The 25,018-nt window shown below is 43.9% G+C and overlaps 1 protein-coding gene across 2 annotated transcripts; it reads left to right on the top strand.

The window, feature by feature from the left end:
* Positions 1 to 6,698: 6,698 nt before the first annotated feature.
* Positions 6,699 to 19,136, top strand: CYSLTR2 (cysteinyl leukotriene receptor 2). 2 transcript variants are annotated; one of them, XM_037375958.1, is made up of 3 exons: positions 6,699 to 6,976; positions 12,751 to 12,932; positions 15,836 to 19,136. In XM_037375958.1, exon 3 carries the CDS (start codon positions 15,862 to 15,864, stop codon positions 16,783 to 16,785), a length of 924 nt encoding a protein of 307 aa, XP_037231855.1. In that variant the 5' UTR covers positions 6,699 to 6,976; positions 12,751 to 12,932; positions 15,836 to 15,861; the 3' UTR covers positions 16,786 to 19,136. The 2 variants fall into 2 exon arrangements, with proteins under 2 accessions (XP_037231855.1, XP_037231854.1); XM_037375957.1 differs by lacking the exon at positions 12,751 to 12,932 and having other exon boundaries at positions 6,701 to 6,976.
* Positions 19,137 to 25,018: the final 5,882 nt, after the last annotated feature.

Raw genomic sequence — 25,018 nt, 5'->3', positions numbered from 1 at the left:
GGCTAGAAAAAGTACATTTTCATTGTGTCATTCTTTTTAATGAGAAGTTAAATAAAAGCTGATGCAGGAGATCCTGGACAAGAAAAAGCTTTATTGTGTGTAAAAACTTCTGTACTTTTCCCCCAGTCTATTATGTGAAAAATGAGTCATATTTTTGACAGTAACGGATAAGAAAAGTTGTGGTTGAGGGACTTTGAGTACAAAGGGAGGCAGATGGACGGGTGTTGGAACATGCTGAACAAACAGCTTACTTAATTTTGTTTATTCTCTTCTAAAGTGCTTAGTTGCTGAGTATTGGGAATATTACATGAAACTAAAACCATTGTGCCAATTCTTCTCTGGTGGCATGCTCTGGATTTCAGGAGAATTACAGCTTTGGTCTTGTAGCAACAACAACAAAGTGGAAGAAACATCTCTGCTGAACAAAACTGAATTAAATCATGTATTTCCCTTCATTTTCTTCCTTCAGTAAAAGACCACAGCCTCTGCCCAGCTTGTCCTTATTCCTCATTGCACTGAGGACTCTGAAAGGAAAACATGAGATAGTTTAATCAAGACGGAATGAGCTATATCCCCATTTTGCTATAAAACCCATGCAAGTTTGACTGACGGTCACCCAGTTGCATAGCCAGCTCATGTCATGCTGCTCAGAACTTCCCAGACTGGTCCCAAGTACTAGCTGTGCTGGTGAACAAAGTCACCTGGTGACAACCAGCCACAAAGATGGGAGCTGAGGTGCCCCTGGGCTTGGTGCCTGGGCACATAGTGGGCTGACAGCACAGCCTGGGCTTGTGTTCTGCAAAGAAACCAAGAGTACAGACTTGAGCGTCTAAGGTAAAAGGTGACAATTGCATTCGTCAGCTCAGCATGGCAGCATTCCAGTGTGCGCGGTAGGGTGGGCTGTGTGTGGGAAGGATCCCCACAGCACTGAACGATCCCCATCCCATAACGGTGGAGGAACCCACTGCTGCAGAGCTTCCCCCTCCTTCTCTCACCCTCGTTACCACCGCATCCAGCCCTGCTCAGACAGTTCTCTTTTCAGTGTATGCCCGTAAAGAGGATTCCATTAAGTCATGCCAGAAAAGCATCCAGTCTGTGACAAAGATGAGCTTAAATGAATTCTCATTTTTATGTGGGAGGACACTAGCTGCAAACTAATTACAAAAGAAACATCTAATCTAAGCAGTTTTCAGGCCTGGAAATTTCATTTATAAATGGACATTTTTTACAACATATTTAATGACCCTTATACTTGGGCACTTGGATACTCCCCTAAAATTCTGAGCATAAAACAGGGACAAAAGGTCATATTTATATCTTCTTCAAAATCACATATATAGACTATCTTTACATGGCATTTTAAAATACAGTTTTAAAAGTATCAAATAGCACACAATGCCTTAAACCATTTCCCAAAGCCAGTAGAATAGAAAATGTGGCCAGTGAGATCTAACCCCACCTGAGTTTTATTTGAAGAAACTTTGTTAAAATACAGGACAAAAATTTAAACTTACTGTGTCAGGGACAGCCAGTGCCTGGAGGAAGAACCTCCCATGTGCTGTAGGGAGAGGCATCTCCAGCAGATGAAAGCCATCAGCCTTGGATGAAAAGAGCAGGGAATTTGTGTCCCCCACTTATTCCTATGGGTCCCTAAATTCTGGCCAACACAATTCAGCCTTGATGATCAAGTTCAACCTTTTTATCGAGCATGTGTATGTACATATACATTTATATTATAAATGCACATGCATGCAAATGGGTTCTCTGTAAGTGCTTGCATCTAAATGCACTCTGTGAGTGCATGCATATAAACGCATACATGCAGCTGCATTTATACCAGTTGTATATGGACATACACTCCAACACCACCACCACCACCCCCTGCCCCTACAGAGAGAGCACGTAATAGCACTGGAAACGCATTGGATAAGAGAGCAAAAGGACTACAGGAAAGAAAGAGAATTGCATGAAGATGCTGGGGTTAGGGAATGGAGCTGCAGCGGGGCACATTGTTGTCTCTGGTAAAGTTTTTGCTAAGTATTAATGATGATTACATTGATATGAAAGTGGATTCGGTGGTTGTTGGAGTTTATGTGGAAGGACTTGCAAGTTCTATCTTACAGTTGTGTTTAGTCATTGGATATAAGATGCAGAGCACCTACATCTGGCCATTCTGATTTTAGAATGTTGTGATTGGTTTTTATCCAGCTGTTGGATCAGAGGTATTGTAGAAGGGTCAGCAAAAAGAAAAGGAAGAAAGCTTGTTTTGCTTTGAGTTTCTGTATTTGTATGAATGGAGAGTTCAACAGAATAACGCAGGATTCACAGAACATTTAATATGACATGAACACAGACCAAACCACAAAGCTGTGTGCATGGGAAAATGCAGAACTGCATACATGTGCCTACATATGCAAATTACAAGTCTTTAAGAGACCAAAACTTAAGATAGAGATAACTAGATTTGTTGCCAAGTCCTTAAAATTATGCACTTCCATTATCCCATCAGTTTGCAATCCTGTGATGTCTAACACAAAAACCAGAAATAATACAGGTTGCAATTGCAGACTGTGCAGTTAACCAAAATACATAATGCAAGCAGAAAGTCATTTCAGCATCATGGTGGTTAGTAGGTGAAGAAATGGCTGCAGAAGCAGAGAGAGAGAGGTTTTGAAAGGTACACTACACAGAGAAGATAGAGTATACATGGTACGCTGACAGCCTTGCACGTGTTAGATCTAAAATGCTTTTAGCTGGTTGAAGAGGAAAAAAAGAAGGAGTTCTTTTTTTCCAGTCACACTTTCTGAGGCTGTCTTATTTAGGTTTTAATCAAAAAAGGCACTATTCTTTCCATTGACTTCCACGGACTTTAGATGAAGGCCTTAGAAAATGTATGGTATTTTGTCCTGCTCTGATTCAGTCTTTTCAGAGTCAAGGGTTGGATCGATTATTCTCTGGGAGGACCATTAATGCTTCCAGCTGCCATCAGCCTCACAGCTTTTGGAAAAAAAATCAGTTTTTCCCAAGGCCCATAGCCACCTTTGGAGGGGCTGGCAAAAACATTTCCAGTTTTAGTACTTCATACTTAAAAAAATAGTTAATTTTGTATGAAGACAACATCAGATGTCTTTTTCCATCCCACCTATGTATTAACATTCCTCTGCCCTCAACAGTATGTAATGAGAAACAGCAAACAATTAAGAAAGGACCACAGGCAATTAAAAAAGGTGTCATTACTAGCGTTGCAAAAGAAACAGCTTGAAAACCTTCTGTGCTTTTCCTTTCTGAATATTTCCTCTTAAAACTGGCCCTTCTTCTCCCCCCTGCTTCATGCAGCCATCACTTTCATCTTCCCATCTATCCAACCTTATAGCTGACAGCAGGTGAGCTACTAACACGGATGCTGTTTTTTTCTGGATTGCACAGAAAATGAATGTCAGCTTTGTAATTTTAGTCTCTGGAAACAGATATGTGTTAGTAGGCTAAGCTGCCGTGCTGAAGACGTGCAGTACTAAAATCCTCAGTGGAGGCAATCCCTTCTGTTTGTTTGACAGATCCATTTTTACCAAAAATATCTTGGCATGAAAAATGTGAAACTCTGCCACTGGAAGTTTGTACCTGCAGACAGTAAAACATTGATTGAGTGACTAAAAAAACACTGGAAAAAATACACAGGCTCCTTCATCTGGGTTGCCTGGTGTCTCACCGCAGCTCCCCTGGTGCAGGGGATTGCCATGTCTCCCATGCACAGTCCCCATGGCTGTGGGGCTGCTGAGCTACCTGAGCTGGTGTGCAGATGCATCCGTGCCACATGGCCTGAGGAGCTTACATGAGTCTGTTGGGCTGTGCACATGCATCAAGACTTGGGAGTCTTTCAGGCAGCTCTTGCCCCCCTCTGCTGAGTTGTGAAGTGGATGACAACCTGCCCAGCGAGACTGCAATGATGGAGGGATGCTCCAGGTAACAGACTGTCCCCAGATGCAGCTCACCTGACTTTAGGGTGACACAGTACTGCTGTGGGGAGAGGCCCAGCCCTATGGAGTACATCATAGCATGATGTGTGTTTGTGATGGCCAAGGTGCCCTATACAGGGAGTGTGGGAGACAGGCTCCTTGACTGGCACTCCCACCAGGTAGTGTTCAGCCCATGAGGACACTTGAACTAGCCTATAGGAAGTGCTGAACAGGGGAAGGAGAGTCTAAATTTTCGCTTCTACCTGGACTGGAGTGCTTATTTCAGATCTGAAGTTTGGCTTCTTCATGCATTTGGAGCCTGCAGTGGTGGCTTTGCTTGCCACCATGGGCTGGAGACCTCCTTTGTGGTGCAGTGCCCCTGGGCAGGGCTGGATAGGAGGTGAGAGTGTGAGAAAGGGGAAGAAAAAGTATGAGTCATCCCCTCCTGTCTTGAAACTGGGCTGTCATAGAGCCAGTAAGGTAAAAAGGAACAGAAACGGAGGCAAGATGGAGAGTAGCTGCACCCAGCGGGGTGGTTTGCACTCTGCTGCGTCCTTGATCCCTTTATGGGACTCAAAATTCAGAAACAATCTAGGCTCTTAGCTGTTGAATATGCGACATGCATGTTGCGTCTTGTGATGAAAGTCTTTGATTTTTCATGATATTCTGAGATGTCTTTTCCAGAATTACTGAAGTTTTTATTAGTAACAAATGTAATAAACTCCCCTCGGAAGCTGAGTCATCTAGTGACTGTCTCAAAAAAATCCCAAGCAGTCACTCTGGATCTACCTCGTCAGGTGCAGGGTGAGTTGGCAGCCAACCTCATTTATTCAAAGCCAGGGTAAAAGAAAAACTACAGAATTACTTTATAAAAGAGAGGAAACAGTACCGTCCAGAAAGCAGGGCTTTTAAGAAAGTGAATGTGAGGAATTATCTAATCAACAAAGATAACCATATCATACAGTGAAAGAGATGTTCTCAAAACACATTCAGGAAAATAAATTGTGATCAATGTCTAGCTTTTCCACACATTTTTGTGTCTGACCTTGTGTGACTGAAAACAGCCTGCCTATCAGTCCCAGAGCGATTATCGCTGTGTGCCATGCTATGGAGATGTCATCAGACTGCTGCTGCAATGCCTAAATTAGCCTCTGCCGGTTGCAGATAAGATGCGGTCTGAGTTACTTGGGCATCTCCGAAGCGAATGCAGAGGCCGTAGCTGTCCTCCGCCATGGCCTTGCTGAGTGAGGTGGTCACACCCCACGCTGCTGTGTGCCACACGTCACAGCTCCCTCCCAAAGGGCTCTGCCCCTGAAATCTGCCCCCCAAGCTGCTCATGGGGTCATTTCTACCTTGCTGCACTCCATATGGGCTGGGTGAGCAGAGACCTCCCGTTTCAGGTGTCTATGGTACCTACCTCAATGACCGGGCTGGGTTAGTGAGCACACACGAGCCACTCTGCAGGCAGGTGTTGGCACGTAGGGGAACAGCTGGGGTGGTGACCAAAGTGGCCAGTGCAACCACAGCTGGAAGAGGACACCTATCTACGGGCTTAGGTGCCATGACAGCTGGTAAAATCTAAGTTAGGTACCTGTGGTCTCAGGAGGATCCTAATTCACCATCACACTGCATCTTGAAAATTCACTTGAGGTGGATCTTTATCAGGGAGCTTTTTAAGCTTACTTTGCTCTGTCGATGCAAATGTAGGCAAATTTTCAAAAAAGACCACTCATGGATTTTGTGCTCACCCTGGGGACTGAAGGTGTTAGACTAATTCTAGCTAAGCTTTGTTTCCTATGTCCTTTTTTATGCCCATGCTAACCCCCTCCCCTCGAGCGCCTGCAAGCTGCATGTACCTCCTCTGTGGGCACAGGGATTTGGGAGCTCTGGTGACACAAGTCTTTGCAGCCACTGCATGTTGCCACCATGACCCTGCATGAGGAGCACACCTAGAGAACTATTCTGCCTGTTCTCAAATCCGTGTGTAAAACCAAAGTGAAGAGTGATAGATGAGAATCAGGCCAATGGAGGAGAGATTACAATCATTATCTGAAGCACTTTGGGGCATAGACAACTACAAGTGTGGGTGGCAAGAAGGTTTTTTTGGAAACTGCCGATCCACTGAGGTGCGGTAAGCAGCCGTTTGTGGAGTCCTAACCTGCAGCTGATATGAAATACAGCAGAGCAGCCAGAAAGCACATGACTGCTGCTGGTCCACCTGCATGTTTTGAAAGCATGGAGGAGGAATAACCAAGCTGTTGTTCCTGTAGTATGTATAGATACCTCTTTCACAATTGCAGCGGGCTCAGAGCACTCATCTGTGAAGTCAATGTTGCTCCACTGAGAGGTAAAACATTAAGGGGGAATAAAGTGTTCACTGCAGCTGCTTGCTTATGGCCTAACAGAGCTATGTATTCTGTTCCTATCAAAATAAAAGGAAAATTAGTCCCTCAGCTCTGTAAACTCAGCCTCACACTATGAGCTGAATGAGATTATACACCAATTCCTAGAACCTGCTTCCAATTTTGTTCTTCCTGTGATTTCTGCATGGCAAATCTGGGAAATAACCCCAGAACTTGCCCTTTCCATAATTCCAAGAACGATATCTCTAATGATTCATGTGAAGCTTATACACAGATGCCCTCTAATGTTCTGAGCAACCCTGATTATTAAAAGCAGATATAAAGAAGCGTGGGAGCAAATACAGACATCCAGAAAGCTTCCCAACATACCATGTAGCTGCAGAGCCTTTCATTGGATGAAAATTATGAAAGATTGCCATGTGATTGCTAGCACCACTCCTTGAGCTGAGAACATTTCTCTTTTAAGAAGATCTAAGATCTTTTAATCAGAATTTACTTCCCTTTCTTACCACTCATTGCTTTTCTGTGGCTTCTGCATAAATAGCACTTGGGTCTTGCATCAAGTTTTTGGGTTTTTCCTTTCCACTAACAAAACTAAAAGTTGTGAGCAACAGCAAGCAGAAGGAAATACTGAACACACCAGAAGGCACACAAGCTGAGGTAGGACAAGATTTGTCTGCTTCTTCTCGTGTAGGTAAAAATGGTTGCAATGATTAAAATACAATCTACTTATATTTCTTATTACTCGCAATAAGCTTTTTCCTTGCCAGAAGCTGCAATCATTGTCTAAACTTCTATGACAAAGCCAGTCTTGAGGTTTTTTTTTTGGCAGATAAAAGGGTGGATTTATGTAACTAGAAATGTTTGCCAGATGGAAGATAACAATCAAGTTGTGGATGTGATTAAGCAAGTCTTGTTTTTTAACTAGGTGAAAAATATATATTTGGTTTATGGCAAAGATTTAAAATAAAAGGTGTTAAATGTCAGGCTCTTGATTTTCCCCCCTATTATTGTGTATGTAGAAAGGTTAATAACATGCTATGTTTTGATGAATTTAAAGTTAATTCTAAATATTACCTTCTGTTACATTTACTCTTGGTAACGCTGCTCCTGAAACACAAGGTGAATGGCAGAAAGCAAGCCAATGGGAACTCTAAAAAAATGACAACTTCTGGGTTTTTTCAGAAGTGCAGTGGCAAATGCAAGTGATCTCCTTGCGTTTATGTATACATATATATATGTCTGTGTAGATATACATATATCAGTGATATATTCCTATTGGGTAATGAACACAAGACTGTGGTGTCTGGCATCCTCTTCAGACAACGGGTTATTGTGATAAATGCAGAGACTATTTTTTTCCTGGCATACAAGAGAATGTATATATTTATCACTTAACATAGCAAAGAACTATTTTTTGAATTAACAGCCTGATTTCCTTATTTTACTTTGTATATGCAGAACACTTTATTAAAAATAGGTTCTTTGGTAGTTCCTGGTGTTATAGTGAATGCAATGTTTCAGAGAAGTGGACCCAAGATCAGGAGTTTGGAAACTTTCATATTTACACCTTCAGCAGCAGCACCCCTCCACCTCATGTCTTCAAAAGAAGCATGTCCTTCTCTCCAGGCATGGCATAGAAATCGATCCTATTGTCTGTTGAGATGCTGGATGACTTGACTGCCATCCACTAGAACTGGGGGTAGCCCAAGGCTGCTGACAATTGCCACTTTCCCAGTAATAGCTTTTTGACATACAGGCTGGAATCTCTGTATTAATATCACTACAGGCATCGCTTTCACTTCACCAGTAGGAATTAGAGGTAACACAGTGAAGTCAACCGTGGTTGTTACACTGCTGGGAATTAGGAGCAAATTGTGACTGTAAAGAATGTGCTGGCAGCTCAGACTGATGTCCATCTAGCCCAGTATTCAGTCTCTGATGGTGGCAATGGGAAATGCTGGTTAGAGACAACACAAGAGTCTGATCACCTTCCAGAGTGCTTTCCCCTTGCATTTCCCCAGCTTCCTCACTACTGTCCATGGGCACTGAATACGTCCCTGCCCGGTCTTTTGTTTCCCATTTACTGTCCTTGCATCTGTCTGATCCTGTTTTGACCCTGCTGAGCCACCTGTCTGCACTGCCTGCTGTTGCAGTGAGCTCCGAACTCTGCCTGCTCCTCTTCCCTCTTTTATCTGTTTGAAAGCAGATTCTCAACAACTCTGCTGAGCACCCCACGCCTCAGTACTGCAAGACCCTATAAATAGCAGTGCACATTCACACTCTCCACCACCTTCATGACTCTGTAAACCCTGACCACATCCTTCTTCAGCCTCCTCCTTTCCATACCAAAGAGTCTCAGGCTTTTTAGTCCTTGCTGTGTTTCCTTGATCATTCACTTGCCCCTCTCTGTACCTTCTCTAACTCCGTAATCTCTTTTTTGGATGTAGGCACCAAAACTGCTCACTATGGGGATGCATGGAGATTTTATACAAGGTGATAACCTACTTTCTCCTCTATAGCATTCTTGATGATGCCCCTCATTTTGCTGACATTTTTGGTTGCTTCAGCTGCTGCAGCCAATGCAGAAATGACTTCAGTAAATAGTCCATAATGCCAATGCCAAATGCCCTTTCCAAATGTAACAGCCAGTTTCAAGTTCATATCATGTGGGCATGGTCTAGATTATTTTTCCTAGCATGCATCACCTTACATTAAAATATACTAATTCTCATCTGCTACTCCTTCAGCGTGGCATCTGCCAACCTGGATAACTGTCTTCTACAGGTTATTGATAAAGATATTGAATAAATCTGGTCTGAGTACCACACCCTATAGGACCCCATTGCTGATTCATTAAGCTCTACACTTCTTACCCTTCAGCCAGCTTTCAGCCCACAAAAAAACCATGCCTTCTAGGTCTCTGGCAACTTAGTTCCTTAAGAAACCCCCAGTGCAGAGCTTTGTCAAAGGCTTTGACAAATGTGGCTGTATAAATGCATACATATCCGTATATACAATATAAAATGACCATGGAGCCCCCTTCATCCATCATCCTCACAGCACTTCAGCAGGCGGGTGGGGCAGGATCTCCCTTTTCAGAAGATGTGCCGACTCTTCCTCAGCATACTGGCCTTTCAATGAGCTCAGTGCCTTCATTCTTCACTAGAGACCCCCCACAATGTACCAGAGGTGGAAATTGGTCTCAGTGGTCAGTAGCTCCCAGCACTGAGACAACCAGCTGATGGCCCTTGAGTTGTCCTCTCAAGCCCTTCTTGTAGATGAGAGCTGCACTCTCTGGTGGTGACACACCAGTCCCCTGGCACAGCACCTGATTGTAATGGTGGGTTATGTGCCTTGGCCGACAGTTGTACAGTTGCGATCCTTCAGGATACTCATATGGATGCCATCTGGTCCTGATTACTTATTGGCCTCTCCTTATTTGGTCAGTTTAATAATTCCTGTGCACATCCATTGAGTGGAGCTGGCTTCTCTGACCTGTTTGATGCATCAGACGTGAAAATACTCCAACATCTTTGGTGGGGAAGAGTGAATTCACCGAGTTTCTCTGCTATAGCCTTGTTGTCCCTAAGAGATCTTTTGCCACCAAGAAACTCTGTCAGTTCCCTAACAGTCTTTCATCTTTCAGCGGGCTTACAAAACTCACTGTCAGCCTGATCATCCTTTACCACGTGGTCTTCATGTTCGGTTGTTTTTTTTTTTTTTTTTTTTAATGCTCTCAGTTTCCTCTCCATATTTGATCTGCCGTGATGCAGGCTTCCCTGTTCTCCTCATTTGGACACATCTTCTGCTTTCTAAGTGGTGATCTTTTCCCTATAACAGTCTTGCTAATTGTTCTACTAATGGACATATGGACATCAGGCTTCATATTTATTGAAGTACCTATTTCTTTTGGAATGTAGGCTTCTAACACAGGTTCTGTTGGATTTTCCATTTGTTTTTCTAAACAGCCCACAAAATTATGTAGGCTTCTTCCTTCTGGGATTTCTTCTCTGTCCCACAACACTGCCAAACCTAGCTCTACTGTGATTGCCACCACAGGGCTGTCTCCACCAAAACCTGCTTGAACTAGGACTGGTGCAGCACTAAAGACAAAATGTAGAATAGCATCTTAATTTATGGATTTATTTTGAGGACCAATTATTCTAGGAATCAGGCATTTTTTGCATCTGGACATTACTTACTGTTCTGCAGCAGCATTGCATCTTTATAAATGCACACAAAATCTCCTGCTATTGCTGCCTGCTTTCGGCTTCCTGCTCTCCCTTAACATTTTCTAATTACTGTCTTCATCATGATGAAGAGTTTGGTGGTATGTTTTCATTATTGGAGTAAGGGGTGTCTGCCTACAAGAACCCTGTAGTGCTTCTCTTTAGCCATATTTTTATGCTGTTGCAAGTTGCATAGTGCATCATGCACAGTGGCACTCTTCCACCTGTGCATCCTACACTATCATTACCATAAAGCTGGTAGCATGGCAACTCAGGTTCCCATTGATTATTCTCTCTCCTGTGTGTCTCTGAAGTTCCCCTTGCGCCAGGGTTGTCTCATGCCAAGTCTGCCAGCTCCCCTATCTCGTTTTCAGATTTGAGCATGGGTGCAGAATTACCTGTAAGATTTGCTTTTGATCAGTCACTCAAGATAGCGTGTGTCTGGATTTGTGGGCCGTTGGATTTGCCTTCCCTGGTTATTGCAGTTGGGCTTTATTTCCCTCTTGGCTTTGTCAGAGGTGCACTGGATTTGAGTTCACTGCTCTCGCAGGTCTTGTCAGTCCTGGCCATTTGCTCTCCCATGCCCTTCAGCTCCCCTGTTGCTTCTAATTAAATACTCCTCTGCAGACCTTTCAGACTGCAGCACCAGCAGCTTGGATCCACTCTGGGTACAGTGCAGTCTCTTATTGCTGTATCGCTTGCCTTTATCCAAAAAGATCCATCAGTTCCTTACACACCTAACTTTCTTCCTTCTACTGCCTCATCCATGCACTGAAACACTGGGTCTGACCTGGGCCTCTGTCTTGCCTCATAGCTGAGCCCTGAAGAACCCACCTTCATCCTCGGTGCCCATGATGACCACAGCCACCACCAGCTCCTCTCTTGCGTCCCCAAGCGATCCACGCAGACATCTCATGAGGTCTGCTCCCTGGGCAGGCCTGCTCCTGCTGAGCCACTCCTGCCTGGAGACAGCCAGCCTTGTCCTTCCACCCCTCGCCTTGCACACACATGCACAAAACCTGGCCCGGAGGGGCGACCATACACATCACATGCCAGGCAGTTTACAGGGTAGCCCCTACTCTGCTGCTAGACTGCTACCTGCATCCCTAGCTTAAAATACAATCGTTCTGAGGCACCTTTATTAGTTAAGTATCTCCTCCAATGAAACAAATCTCCTCTTACTTTTGGTCTATCGGTTCCCCAGCTGGCTTGCACACCCATCTCTTTGTTAAGGGTGTTGGATTCACCTTAGGCATGGAATGTCTTTCTCTTATCCCCTAACTAAATCACACTCAAGCCAGGCTAAGATAAAAGACAAAATATTTCTTCATAAGAAGTATATGATTGATAATATGTATGTAATTTATAATGAAAGGTAAATATTTATTTATAAAGTTCATACTAATCAAGCTGTAAATATTTCTAAAAGACTTCATAGAGGTGAAGAAAAGACAAAATCCCACCCAAACTCCACATCTAATCTGCTTACATAGCATTTTTTTCAGAAAAGCCTCCCCTTTCCTTGCTTAGCTGATGTGCTCTCTCTTTCCTGTCAGGGTGGTTGTCAGAGCCTCAGGACATGCATCAGCTGCTTCTACTTGGTAGTTTCCATCAGGAAAACTCATATATAGAAAAAATCTACTGCTAGAGAGTTTCCATCAGAGAAATCTTGCAGTACCACTTCAGAGAGATTCTCATTTCAGATTGTTCCTTTCTCACACTCTTCCTCAGAGGGCCGTTAGATCTTAGCACCAATCTCCCTTCTTTTGAGGGACCCTATAGTTTCAGTCTCTCACCTCAAGCCCACCCTGTTCATTCCTCACCCAGGAGACCATCTGGACACTTGCTGAAAACAAAGTTTATTGCCTGTCCTTACGTATGTAATTTCTTCTGTTTATGTAGGAGTCATCTCCTAGCCTTAGCTGTCTAGTAAACAGCTCTTGGCTTCAAGGAGGCGTAACATTGTCCCCTTCCCCTCTGTGGGTGCTTGAGGTACTCCTGTGTGAAATGTATCTTTCACTGCACCTTCCTTTCTACATTGATCTGGGTGTTTGTGCTGGTTTCAATGGGATACAGTTAATTTTCTTCTTAGTAGCTGGTGCCATGCTGTGTTTTGAATCTGGTGTGAGAATAACGTTGATAACACACTGATGTTTTTAGTTGTTGCTAAGTAATGCTTACACTAAGTCAAAGACTTCTCAGTTTCTTAGGCTATGCCAGTGAAAAGGCTGAAGGGGCACAAGAAATTGGGAGAAAGCAGAGCCAGGACAGCTGAGGGGATATTCCATACCATAGAACATCACGTTGAGTATATAAGCTGGGGGGAGCTGGCCAGGGCCTGCTGATTGCTGCTCAGGGTCTGGTTGGGCATCCATCAGTGGGTGGTGAGCAGTTGTATTGTGCATCACTTGTTTTTTCCCCCCTCCTTTTGGACTTTATTCCTTTCCCCTTCTCTCTCCTTTTCATTACACTTGTCATTATTGTTATTTTATTTTTATTTTAATTATTAAATTGTTAGGATCTCAGCCTTGAGTTTTACCTTTTTCCCGATTCTCCTCCCCATCCTGCTGGGGCAGGGGTGGAGTGAGCAAGTAGCTGAGTGGTACTTAGTTGCTGGCTGGAGTTAAATCACGATGGTGTTATAACACAGTTAATAGAAGCATCTACATATAATTGCATGGGTTGTTCTTGGCCCTCAACTGAGGGCAGGCACCATGGTGGATAACAGCTTTCTGTTGAGGGCTCCAGCTTCTTTCTCTTAGACATCCCATAACAGCTTGAAAGTTTTCTTTGGACAGTTTGGAGGGGAATCTGAGAACTGGCTCTCTTGCTAGGTCTAAGGGTGCTGTGTTTTCTCAATTACACTTGTGCATCTAGTTTCCTAAATGTCTTTAGCTGGAAGGAGAAACAAGGAGCACAAAGTAGCTTTAATGGTAGTTGTTAGCTAGATAACCTCATATGAAGAGCCTGAGCAAAGTGCCTCAGCCTCTGTGCTTGTAGTGCGCTCCCCAGGGTGCAGGGACCCAAGGGATTTTCATCAACTGCATTTTCACTGCCCTAATCCTATCCTTCAGCAGACAGTGTCAGGCCACAAGCCATCACTCGTAGGGCTCAGCAAGGCTTTAAATTTATCCACGCTCCAAGTTCTTCATCCTCATTTGATTCCTCTAAGTCACAGGTTTCACACACAACAGGAATGCTTCAACAGGTGGCAGATCACTGGTATTTTCTTGTGTTTTGGAGTTTCTAAAGGCAAGGATGCTTCCAACACAGTCCTGACACAGTCAGGACTCTTCCCTTTGTAGTACTTTGGGTTGTGATGTTTCCCTGCAGAATGGGGAGATCAGATTCGATCACGAGAAAAGCTGCTCCTTGATCCCACACAGAAAACACCTATGTTAGACAGTTGCTTTGTACACAAAACCAAAACCCATTCCAATCTCCTCTGATTACAAAGGGTTTGTTCTTAGGAAGTATACCTTGTCTCTCCCTTCCATGAGGAAAAAGGATCTCAAATAGGATTTCCTTTAGGAGCACATGTTACGAAGCCTGGGGCTTTGCTGAGACCCAATATCCAGTTTGCCCACTTCCAGTCTTAAGCACTCTTAAGCTCAATAGATACGACTATTTTCTGAAGAGTTAATTTCAGGCACTGCAAGGATGGGTATGATGTTGGTGTGAGTGAATGTCCCCATTCCCAAGTTGCCATGCTCCCATCTCATGATGGGAGGGGTAAGTCTTGCTTCTTGGGAACCCAGTCTGGGCGATGCACTTCCCATGCTCCCTGTCACAGTTGGGCTGGATAAAAGGCGACTGCTGGGACACATCTGGTTGCTGTATTAAGGGATACAGACTCTGAGGCGCTACGCTGGAGATACCATGGGCTGCTCTGAACATAGCTCAGGCTCCCACAGCATGGCTCGAGTTAAATCAGCTGCCGTTTACAGCACACTGGGAATACAGCACTGAGTAACTGTGAGTCCAGAGCACCCACATCTAGAGCCCACTTTCCCCCCTAGGGAGACTCCACCTGTGCAAATAAATTAATTTAGATTTGTGAAGCCAGTGAGGTTCAGAATAAGAAAGGCAGTCAGGTATCATCAGCTTGTTTTCACTCTCACTGGGGTGAATTAAAAGCTTCTTTTTCATGCATCTAGAAATGCTACGTAGTTGTGGATTCTAGGCAAAAATTTTTCATGCTCCATCTTTAGAATATGTTGGCAGATGCAGACAGGGAATTGGTCCCACTATTAAACAAGCAGCAATACTGAAACCTTCCTTTCAAAATACTGCTAGCAGCGGGTCAGCTGAGGGAAGAAATCAGGAGTTCAGCAAGGAAATGGTTTCTAATCAGAAAAAAAAAATATTATTTAGAGTGTTTTAGTGATGAGTCGTTTTGATTTGATTGAATTACAGCCTCATAGGAGGAAAAATGTCACACTGTGAATACAGCCCATTTTTTCACAGGCCATTTTCATTAGTGCTGTAAATGAGGGCTGCCCTGGAAGCTGCAGTGTGTGTAGATGACTGTCTGATGCAGAGCAGTTGGGCACTAAAGAGGTTGAGAAAGCGGCAAATGCAGCGAATGCCCCACAAAAAGAGACATAGAAAGCCATGAAAAACTCAGAAGAAAGAAAAAATACAGTATAAGGAGGAAGGAGTTAAGAAAGGAACCATGCATAACTAGCACAGTATTTATGCAGTATTTAAGGTCAAAATGTCCTTAATTTATACATTCTGACATATACCAATATACCTTTTGTATTGCTCAGGAAAGTTCAGTAACATGCTGCCAACAACATACCAGAAAAATTTCACTAGTTCCAAAGGGCAAATCCACTTCTTTTGGCTTTTCATCCTAATCTGAAATGCAGACAGTGATCTCTTCTCTGACTGGTTTTGATGTTTCTGTGGCAGGTAGCTGGGAACTCAAAACCTCCCTGCTATGAAACAGCTGACAGCTAGTTGGTTTGTTTTGCGCAGAGCAGGTTAGAGAACTGCCATTAAAACACACACATAGCGCTCATCATTAAAAGGCAGCACTTTCATAGGCTGAGACAACAACCAGCTGCTGTAATACCAAAACTGTTTAGAGCCAACATGCGGCTTTACACCTCAAGTTGTGTATTTACTGGTACATCACAAGGAATTACTCATTAATGAACCTTTAATTTCCACTGCTGTCTGCATCTTGCAGTTTCTGCCCTCAGCAAAATGGTCCCAACTGACCCAACTCCCTGCCCAGACTGTAACCTAGCACTCACACCACTTCTTTTTACTTTGGCAGAAAGACGGAGAGCCTGACTCTAGACTATGAATATTTCCAAGATGGCACTAGATGAAAATTTCACTAACTCCTTCAACTGTACGATTGACAGCTTCAAGCAAGTCATTTACCCCATCATGTATCTCTCTATCTTCTTCTTGGGTGCTGTTGGAAATGTCCTTTCCATTTATGTTTTCTTCCAGCCTTCGCAGAAGAAGACCTCAGTAAACATTTACATGCAGAACCTAGCTGTTTCAGATCTCATGTTTGTGAGCACTTTGCCCTTTCGGGCCACATATTTCCTGCTGGGATCACGTTGGATATTTGGTGATATCATCTGTAGGATCATGACTTACAGCTTGTACGTGAACATGTACTGCAGCATTTATTTTCTCACCGTGCTCAGTGTGGTTCGTTTTATAGCCATTGTCTACCCGTTCAAACACTGCAAAGTAACCAACATGAAGTATGCCAGGATAATATGTGCAGCCATATGGGTCTTCGTGCTGGCAGCCTCCAGCCCTCTGTTAGACAAGGGAATTGCTGGGTACAGCAACCCAGTCAAGTGCTTGGACCTCCACCCCTCCAGCACACGCAGGCTTCTGATGATGAACAGTTTTGTCCTCATCGTGGGCTTTGTTCTGCCATTTTGCACAATCATTGTCTGCTACATCTTTGCCATCAAAGTGTTGCTCAAGTCCAAGACTCCACAGCGCAAGAAGGCAGTCTGTCACAAGAAGGCACTGTCAACCATCATCATCACTCTCATCCTCTTCCTCCTCTGTTTCCTGCCATATCACATCCTGCGAACTGTCCACCTGATGCACGGCAGCTGCAGCTGGGCCAACCTGCACAAAGCAGTGGTGGTCAGTCTCTGCCTTGCTGCCATGAACAGCTGCCTCGATCCCATCCTCTATTACTTTGCCGCTGAAAACTTCAAAGCAAGAATCAGAAGTTTGTACCACAGGTAGCTGATGCAGAATTGCAAAATTATATATGTATATGCAGTCCTGATGGGACATCTAGACAGAGTCCATTCTATCCAATGACAGAGGCTGTGTGGTGCTAGCCAGCCTGTGGCCGTGCTGCTCAGCAACAGGCATTTCTCGAGCAAAAGTGTCTTAGAGGGAGCTCATTGGGGATGGCCAAAACTGAGGCAGGATGATCAGAGGTCAGGTCCCTGGGTGTGATCCCTGGTCCTCTTCTATTTAGCAACGTAGATATACCTCTAGTGTTCACCCTCCCCAGGACAAGGAATTGAAATGGATTTACCTTGCTACTAGAGGACTTTTATTTCATTTCACAATACTCAACCAGAGACTTGAAGGCAAACGGCTCACCTGACCACCTCAGTGATGGCATCTGAACCTCTCTGTGCTCCGCTTCCCTCTGTGTGCAGAGGTGCATGGATCAGACACTGTGACACCCAACAGATTCATAGCACCCTGTCAGTTCCCTTTGCGAACATTGGCTAAAGATTTGTGCATAACAGAAATGTAAAGCATCGCTGGTACTTTCTGCTGAGAGCCAAACAGGAGCTGGCATTGGCTCAAGCTCAGGCTGTTCAGAAGGCATTAATATTTCTAAATTCTCTGCTCTGAGGAGGCCACCAAGGTATTTTGCTTAACATTTCACTGATTATCAAGTGAGATAATGATTTCAAAAAAACCCAGCATCAGCGTGGAGTCCTATGAGTAAAATGACTGCTGGCAGCAAGGGCAGGATGTGGGCACGTGGAACACCAGGCTGCACCCTGCAGCTGCTCACGTCTGTGCCGATTCCTTCAAAGTCAGCACGTTTGGGCTTATGCTCATCATTGCCAGTGCTCTTCTGAAAGCTGAGGTTAGGCAGCTCGGTTCCCATGCAGGGATCCAAAGACAAACTTTAAAATTATTTTGGTCCAAACAGGTAGCTACAGAGTGGCTTCCTCTGCACAGGTAAACCAGCCTGACAGCAAATTGCTGCTAAAGGCATCCCTAATCCCTCACTTCCCGACTGCTCCCAGGAGGAGCAGATCCCTTTTTTCCCTAGGATTAATTTCCAGTTGCTTTGAACACCCTGACATTAAACATGCACCAATGCAATGGGGAAAGCAGTAAGGCAGGAACAGGAGGAAAGATGGGCAGCAGAGGAGGCGGAGGAGGAGGAGGGAGGCTGTTTTGGAAAGCAATGGGGAGCTACACCTATGTGTACTTTGGAAAAATCTCACCACGTGGCTGCTTGCATTTTTAAGTCTCTGAATATTTTCTAAAATACATTTCCTAAAAATCAGACTGCTTGCAATTCAGTGAAAACAGGCTCCAAACTCAGTCTGACCACATTTAGAATTTGGTTTTATTTACTTCATTTTTATGTCATTTTAATAAAAAAAGACAAGAAGTTTTGTCATATTTTCCAGGAAAGCAGCCTGTCCCATATGAAAACTAACAAAAATGCTGAAGGCCTTCCCTCCCTAGGAAGTCCATCCAGACTTCTGTCTGTGAAAATATTTTCTCAATGCTCTGAACTTCTCCAGAGAAAGCACTTTATAAACTGAACACCCCAAACACATTTTTTTGGGTTTTGTTGTTGTTGGGTTTTTTTTTGCTCCCAAACAAAAATAACTGTAGCTAGCTATTTTCAGCTCTGTCTGAAATATGTAGAAAACAAATCATTGCTGGTCAGGTGAAAAAGTACTTGACATCACTGGGGAAGTCACATTTTTCTTGGTTATCTAAGGCTTATGTTCAATTGCAGAGTCAATCTATTTTGCTCACTTTGTGCTGCTTTGATGTAAGCACTAAATTTTATCGTAAGTCTTCACTAAAGTTAATGCTCCAAATCCTTATTTCAATAACTCAGTGGCATACTGAGAGCTGACCTAGTGATGCCATGTGAACTCCTGCAGTGCTTGGTCCCATGCTGTTGAAGGAAAAGGAAATATTACCACTGCTTTGCAATGGGAATGGCATCGAGATGGCAGACTGTGCAGAGAGATAGTGGACAAATAATTGGAAGGAAGGGGGCAAACTTTTTCCGTGGTTTTCCCCTGTCAGGAGTAGACCGGCACAGGGATAAGTGACAGTCTTGGAGCCTCTGATAAGATACTGTACACCTTAAATACTAAAAGGGAATGGAAAATACTAGCCACAGTCTAATCTCACTAACGTGTTTTTGTTTGTATCCATCCAGTGCACCCTATTATCAGATAATTTTGCATCTAGAGGATATAAGTCTCTCACAAGGTCACATTTTCTTTGTATTGACCAAAATACAACTTTGTTAGCAATTGAATTCACTGTCAAACCTGTGTTTTAATAAACTAGATTTACTAGTGGCTGAAGATATGTTTTTTATTGATTGCACAGCTAACAAGGAAGCTCCTCAGAGTGCAGGGGGAAAAAGACCAAGAAACAGATACTGAGTTTCTGTAAGTGGGCCATCATTTTACAACAAAAAAGTGTTTTTAGAGGTGTGAGAGCATCCAGCTGCCATCTTTACTTCACCAACAAAATAGGGGGAAACATCAGCCAAACTTTGTGGTGCAGATAAAGTAATAGATTTTTAAATTATGATTTACTTGCAAAAGGATTCAAGACCATCCTTGTTAGTGATCATCACATGCAGCTTTAACAACACTTGCATAACATGCCACATTCCCATTTACGGCCATTTCTCCATTTGGTATCCTGGCATGTCTCTACTCACAGAACTGAAGACCAGGGTTCTTCTCTGTGCAAGTATCATAGTAAAAAATATAGTAAAAAAATAGACAGCGTATTTATTCTGAAAAATAAACCTCCTGACAGTTAAAGTACTAGCAATGTCTCTAGGTCTCTCAAGGGACCACCTACCCCTTAAAAAGTATTTTGATATGTTTCCTCAGTTTTCCAGGAGACAAAATCTAAGAATAGCCATGCACATAGAAAGTAAAAGTAACTGTAAATGTTTGAGACTGAAGGAGACATAAGAACAGGAAATTGAGTTTTCAAGTGGCTGGTACCCCTAAGCTACAGCAAATGTTCTACCTTCATATGTGTGTTTTCCTGCCACTCATGGAAGCCCTGGTATTCCTAGGCAAAGGTAATTTTTAAAGTCTAAAGCTATACCAGAGACATAGAGACGTTTTCTGAAGTAACCTCACTGCAGCCTCAACCACTTGACCCTCAGCACAAGGAAAAGACATTCTTCACATTTGCTTTTTAGCCTTGGTTCAGGCTGATGTGTGACTATATTTGCCTCATAGAGTGGTGTTGCATCAGTCAGGGGAGCATCACATGACTGTGATTCTCCCCCTCTGCTCTTGTGAGACCCCACCTGCAGTACTGCCTTCAGCTCTGGGGCCCCCAGCATAAGAGGGACGTGGGCCTGTTGGAGTGAGCCCAGAGGAGGGCCACCAAGATCATCAGAGGGCTGGAGCACATCTCCTGTGAAGACAGGCTGAGAGAGTTGGGGTTGTTGAGCCTGGAGAAGAGAAGGCTCCCAAGGAGACCTTATAGCAGCCTGCCAGTGCCTGAAGGGGGCCTACAGGAAAGCTGGGGAGGGGCTTTGTACAAGGGCATGTAGTGACAGGACAAGGGGGAATGGCTTTGAACTAGAAGAGGGTAGATTGAGATTAGATATTGGGAAGAAATTCTTTCCTGTGAGGACACTGGCACAGGTTGCCCAGAGAAGATGTGGATGCCCCATCCCTGGAAGTGTTCGAGGCCAGACTGGATGGAGCTTTGAGCAACCTGGTGTAGTGGAAGGTGTCCCTGCCCATGGCAGGGGGTTGGAACTAAATGATCTTTCAGGTCCCTTCCAACCCAAACCATTCTATGATTCTATGATTTTTATTTTAAGCAATGCATTTTCCCATTCGTTTTCATGATATATCCTCTGTCTTCCTCAACATGCCTCCTGTTACCATAACTTATATTTTGGTTTTGCTCCTAAAAGTGTCTGTAGAAATGGGTATACATTTTGCTGCTCAGCATCTCCTTCTGAGGTGCATGTTCCTCTATGCTACAACTGCATGTTGTGCTGGCAGCAGAGCAGGCATCAGACTTTCCTCCCCTGTCTGAGGGCTGTTGATGCTTCTCTTAGTCCTTTGGGATGGGCAAGATAGAAATGACCTGCTCTCCTCCAGCTGATAGGAGTGGAAATAAGATTCATCAAAAATAACCAAATCTAAACATAGTCAGGAGGAGGCAGATGCTGTTTCAATAGTGATACTATCCTTGGGCTTATATTTTGATTTCCTGTATCATACCTGAGCCAGTTTAAATGATGGCCTGTGTCATATGAAAGCACACATTCTAGGTGACATCCGTTATTATATACGTAAGTGCTGGTTGCATACAATCACTATCCACCCAAGGATATCCACGTAGAGATATGCCTACGTGCAGCAGAGCACCTTTGCATCCAGTTCACACTCCACCAAGCTGTTTATTCCCTCCATGTTCATCTGAGAAGGTCTCTTCTTCCCCCATACTTAAGATATGGGAGTCTTTGGACACATTCGCCATTGAAGACAGGTGTGCACAGAACTGAATTGCAGGTGAGCTCAGAGCACTGCTTTTCAAGGCATAATCACTCTACAGCCTGGTTGGTTTGGGGTTTTTTTCCACTTTTATCTGAAAGGGCCCTTACAATTCCCCCCTTTTTTGTTTGTTATATTGGATAAGGTTAAGGCTGTGTGAACTGGAACCATCATAGCTTGATGGACAGCCTTTTATCATGGCTCACATCAGGTTTGTCAAACACAGTATACATATAACAATGGCCAAAACCCCTAGCAATATAATAAACCCACACATCAATATTTTTTGTATCACATCCTAACTTACTCAATGTGCTTAAAGCTTGTACAGCAGCAACACCAGGTACAAGGAAAGAAGCAGCAGGAAGATCCACATTATTCTGGCTTGTTCTCTGGCTCATCATTGGTAGGATGCTTGCGATCAGTTGGTCGAATGAGCAGAGCGAGGATCCACCAAGGGCCTCTATATTTTTCACGTTCAATAAATTATCATTTGTCTGCACAGTAGCTCAGTCCCAGTACTCCGTTACCCAAACTGTATACTGCATAGAGGTAAGCGTCATATAACACAGAGCTTTACAATCATATGGGGTCATAACATATCCTTCTGCAATGGCAGTGTACAAATTCACGGTAAATGCCGATTTGAGTCCAAAAATCTTTGGCTGAGCATCTGAGTTCTTTTACAGCTTCATATAGGAGTTGTTTTCACACAATTTGTTGCTCTACCTGGTAATGAACAGGGAATGCACTGAATAATTCCACACCTCTCTTTGCGTAGCCTCCTGTCTGCACTGATCTAAAGCACTGTATTATACTCTCTTTCTCCTGCTTTCAGAACTGCTTCAGCTCAAGTCTTTCTTCAGGTCTTTACAATAAAATGCATAGTACAATTTAAACCTACAGATCGAATCACAGTTGCAAAACAGCACAGAAAAGATTCAGGTTTTTCTCTTGCTCCTTGCTGCAAATACATGAATGAAATTCATACAGCCTCTACTGGATATGATAACCTACTGTTGCAAGAGGATAAATATGATTACCAAGGGAATGTTTGTTTCAAAAGACTAATTTCAGACAACCCACCAGAATGTGACAACTCACTCAGTTTTGCCCAAAAAGCAGAATCTGTGGGTGGGGGTGATTTCAGCTGTTTCAGTCCAAACATCCTTATGATTTTTCTGTTCCTGATTTTTCTATTCCCATATTAATAATTGACCCATGATTCTCAGCCATTCACCTACCACACTGCAGTGGGGATGAGAGCGCTCACATATGCATCTTCACATACCCACCTTCTCTGGTTCAGCTGGACTATGCCACTCTTTTGTTTGGGTTTTCTTCCCTTTTCTCTTTTTCTTCATATACCTATTCAGGTGCCATTTGGGGCATATGAAGGCACAGACCCCAAGTGAGATCCTTTATTGCATGCATAAGTGCTGGTTATATATTATACACAACCACTTATCCACCCAAATTCTGCCCCAGAATGTGCTTACATGCAGCAGAGCACCCTTGCAGCCAGCTCACACACCGCTGAGCTGTTTGCTCCCTCCATGCTCACCTGAGGAGCTCTCCTCTTCCCAGGTCAGTATTTAAGCTGTGGGAGGCTTTGGGCACACCCCCCATTGGGAGGCTTTGGGCAGCCCCTCGTTGCAGGCGGGTGGGCACAGAACTGATTTGCAGGTTAGTTCAGAGCACTACATTTTAAGGCATAATCACTTTACAACCAGGCACCCAGACAATGAACAAAGCCTTTTCTCAGAAAGAGCCCTTGCAAAGGCCTGTTTAAAAGGCAGTGTAAATGAAGCGCAAGCGCAGATTCTCTGGGAGAAGTTCAGTATTGTTTGAGACACTTCAGCTTTCCAGCCACCACCAACTGTGACCTACCAGATGATGTGACTGTCCCCCTGCGGCTATGCAGTCCTGTACCTCTCACACAGTTGTGCTGTGTATATACAGGAATCTTTCTGGACATCTGCAAAGACAAGCAATATATTTAATTACATGCAGCTGATGTTATATAGTTACATCTGTTCATCTACCAGTCAACAGCTTAAGGAGGTCAAAGGAATTAAATAGCTTCCTTTGTCCCAGATTCCCTTCTCTCCTTTCAGAAAAACCGGCCAGATTTCTACCACCAATTCTCCTCCTTTTGATTCTACAGCTGAAAGGATAAGGCTGTCTAATATGATGGCCAAAGCCTGGTCACTCAAGTCAGATTCCTGCTCACAGGAGCAAAGTTTGAGCCTTTATTTCTGAAGCTGAGAAATAAAGCTCTGAATCTTGGTCCACCACTAATATCACCCTATGTAGGGCTTGAATACTCAGAGGAGGGGCTGGCAGGTTTGCTTGTCATGTTTGCTGTCTGCATTTCCAGACATCGAGATGTTGAGCATGTTAACTGTTGGATGATATTATGTCTTCTTCTGAGCAGCTGTGGTAGATGCAGCTGGGGTGATTCACTCAAAATGGAGCTGTGTTTCATGACTTACAGAATTTTGGGGAAGGAAATCCCTGAAGAGGGATCTGCACTCTGTGTAGATTTTTCTTACATTATTGCCAGCTTTCAGTTCTGAAGGCAGGGAGTCTGACCATCTCTGGCCAGGCCAGCTCCAGGCTTCTTCTGAGGTCCATCCCAGAAAGCCCTCCACAGCAGAGAAATCCCTTCTTAAGCTTGGTTTCTCCTTGCAACTAGTCTCTCAAAAATTTCAGGATGTTTAAGGGTGCTTTGCTCATTGCTGAGATACTGCTCGTATGCTGCAAGTTAGCTTTATTTTTTCTTGTCAACTACATGGACAAACAATGTAGGAAGAATGAGAAAAATAATCCAGCTCAAGAGCCATCATATGTCTTCTGAAGGCCTTTATTACTGCAGCTGGAGCAGTCTCTTCTGGTGGTCACTCACCACTAAAAGAGAAAATATAAACCCACGAGAGGAATGTGAGTATGTACAGTGCTCTCAGATGGGCTTTTCATTTTATTTTTTTTCTTTCTTAATTTTGAATTTCACTGACCTGAAAGAAGACTTGTAAAGGACAATTCCCTTTATAAAGCTGCTAGCAGCAGCACAGGCACACCTACATCCTCCAAAAGTGGAGGCGGTGTGGAGAGGACACAGCTCAGTGCTGCTACATGAGCCTTTCACAGGTGCGTAGTCACTTGGGCAGTCTGTGGGCCTGGGTAGGAGCATGCATGTTCGTGGACCGTCCTGTTCCCTGGGCACACACTCCAGCTACACCTGACTCCATGCCAGCACAAACCCAGCCTGTGCATCAGCCCTTCCCACACCTTTGTGTCCTGGTTGCCATGGAAAGGAAAACCGAATGCAGAGACCAGGTGGGAAGGACATGCTCCAGCAGGTCACCAACGTGCATGACAAAGGGAGCACACCCAAGTGGTGTGTCTGGGCATACTACTTCACTGAGTTGTTAGTACCAGGTACAAGTTGATGTTGACCTCTTTCCACTTCCTTTCCCTTCAAATTTCTGATTGCGCTCAGGTAGTAATTTACGCTTGAGCTAGTTGGGCTGTGTAGGTGGAAGTTGCCCTGGGAAGTGTAAGAGTGGACGGGCAGATGGCCCAGCTGGGGGTGGCATAGGAGAACATGTTGCTTCATTCTTAGAGGAATGGGACATTCAAGGCAATGCTCAAAAACAGAGAGGCTGATGTCCACCTTCTCCAGGGTCTCTTATTTTACT

The sequence above is a fragment of the Falco rusticolus genome, chromosome 2 (assembly GCF_015220075.1).
Source record: "Falco rusticolus isolate bFalRus1 chromosome 2, bFalRus1.pri, whole genome shotgun sequence".
NCBI lineage: Eukaryota > Metazoa > Chordata > Aves > Falconiformes > Falconidae > Falco > Falco rusticolus.
This window is presented reverse-complemented; position numbering and strand designations above follow the sequence as displayed.

Bases quoted from the DNA above. Each gene is read 5' to 3' on its own strand.
- CYSLTR2 (XM_037375958.1), top strand. From the start codon at position 15,862: ATGAATATTTCCAAGATGGCACTAGATGAAAATTTCACTAACTCCTTC.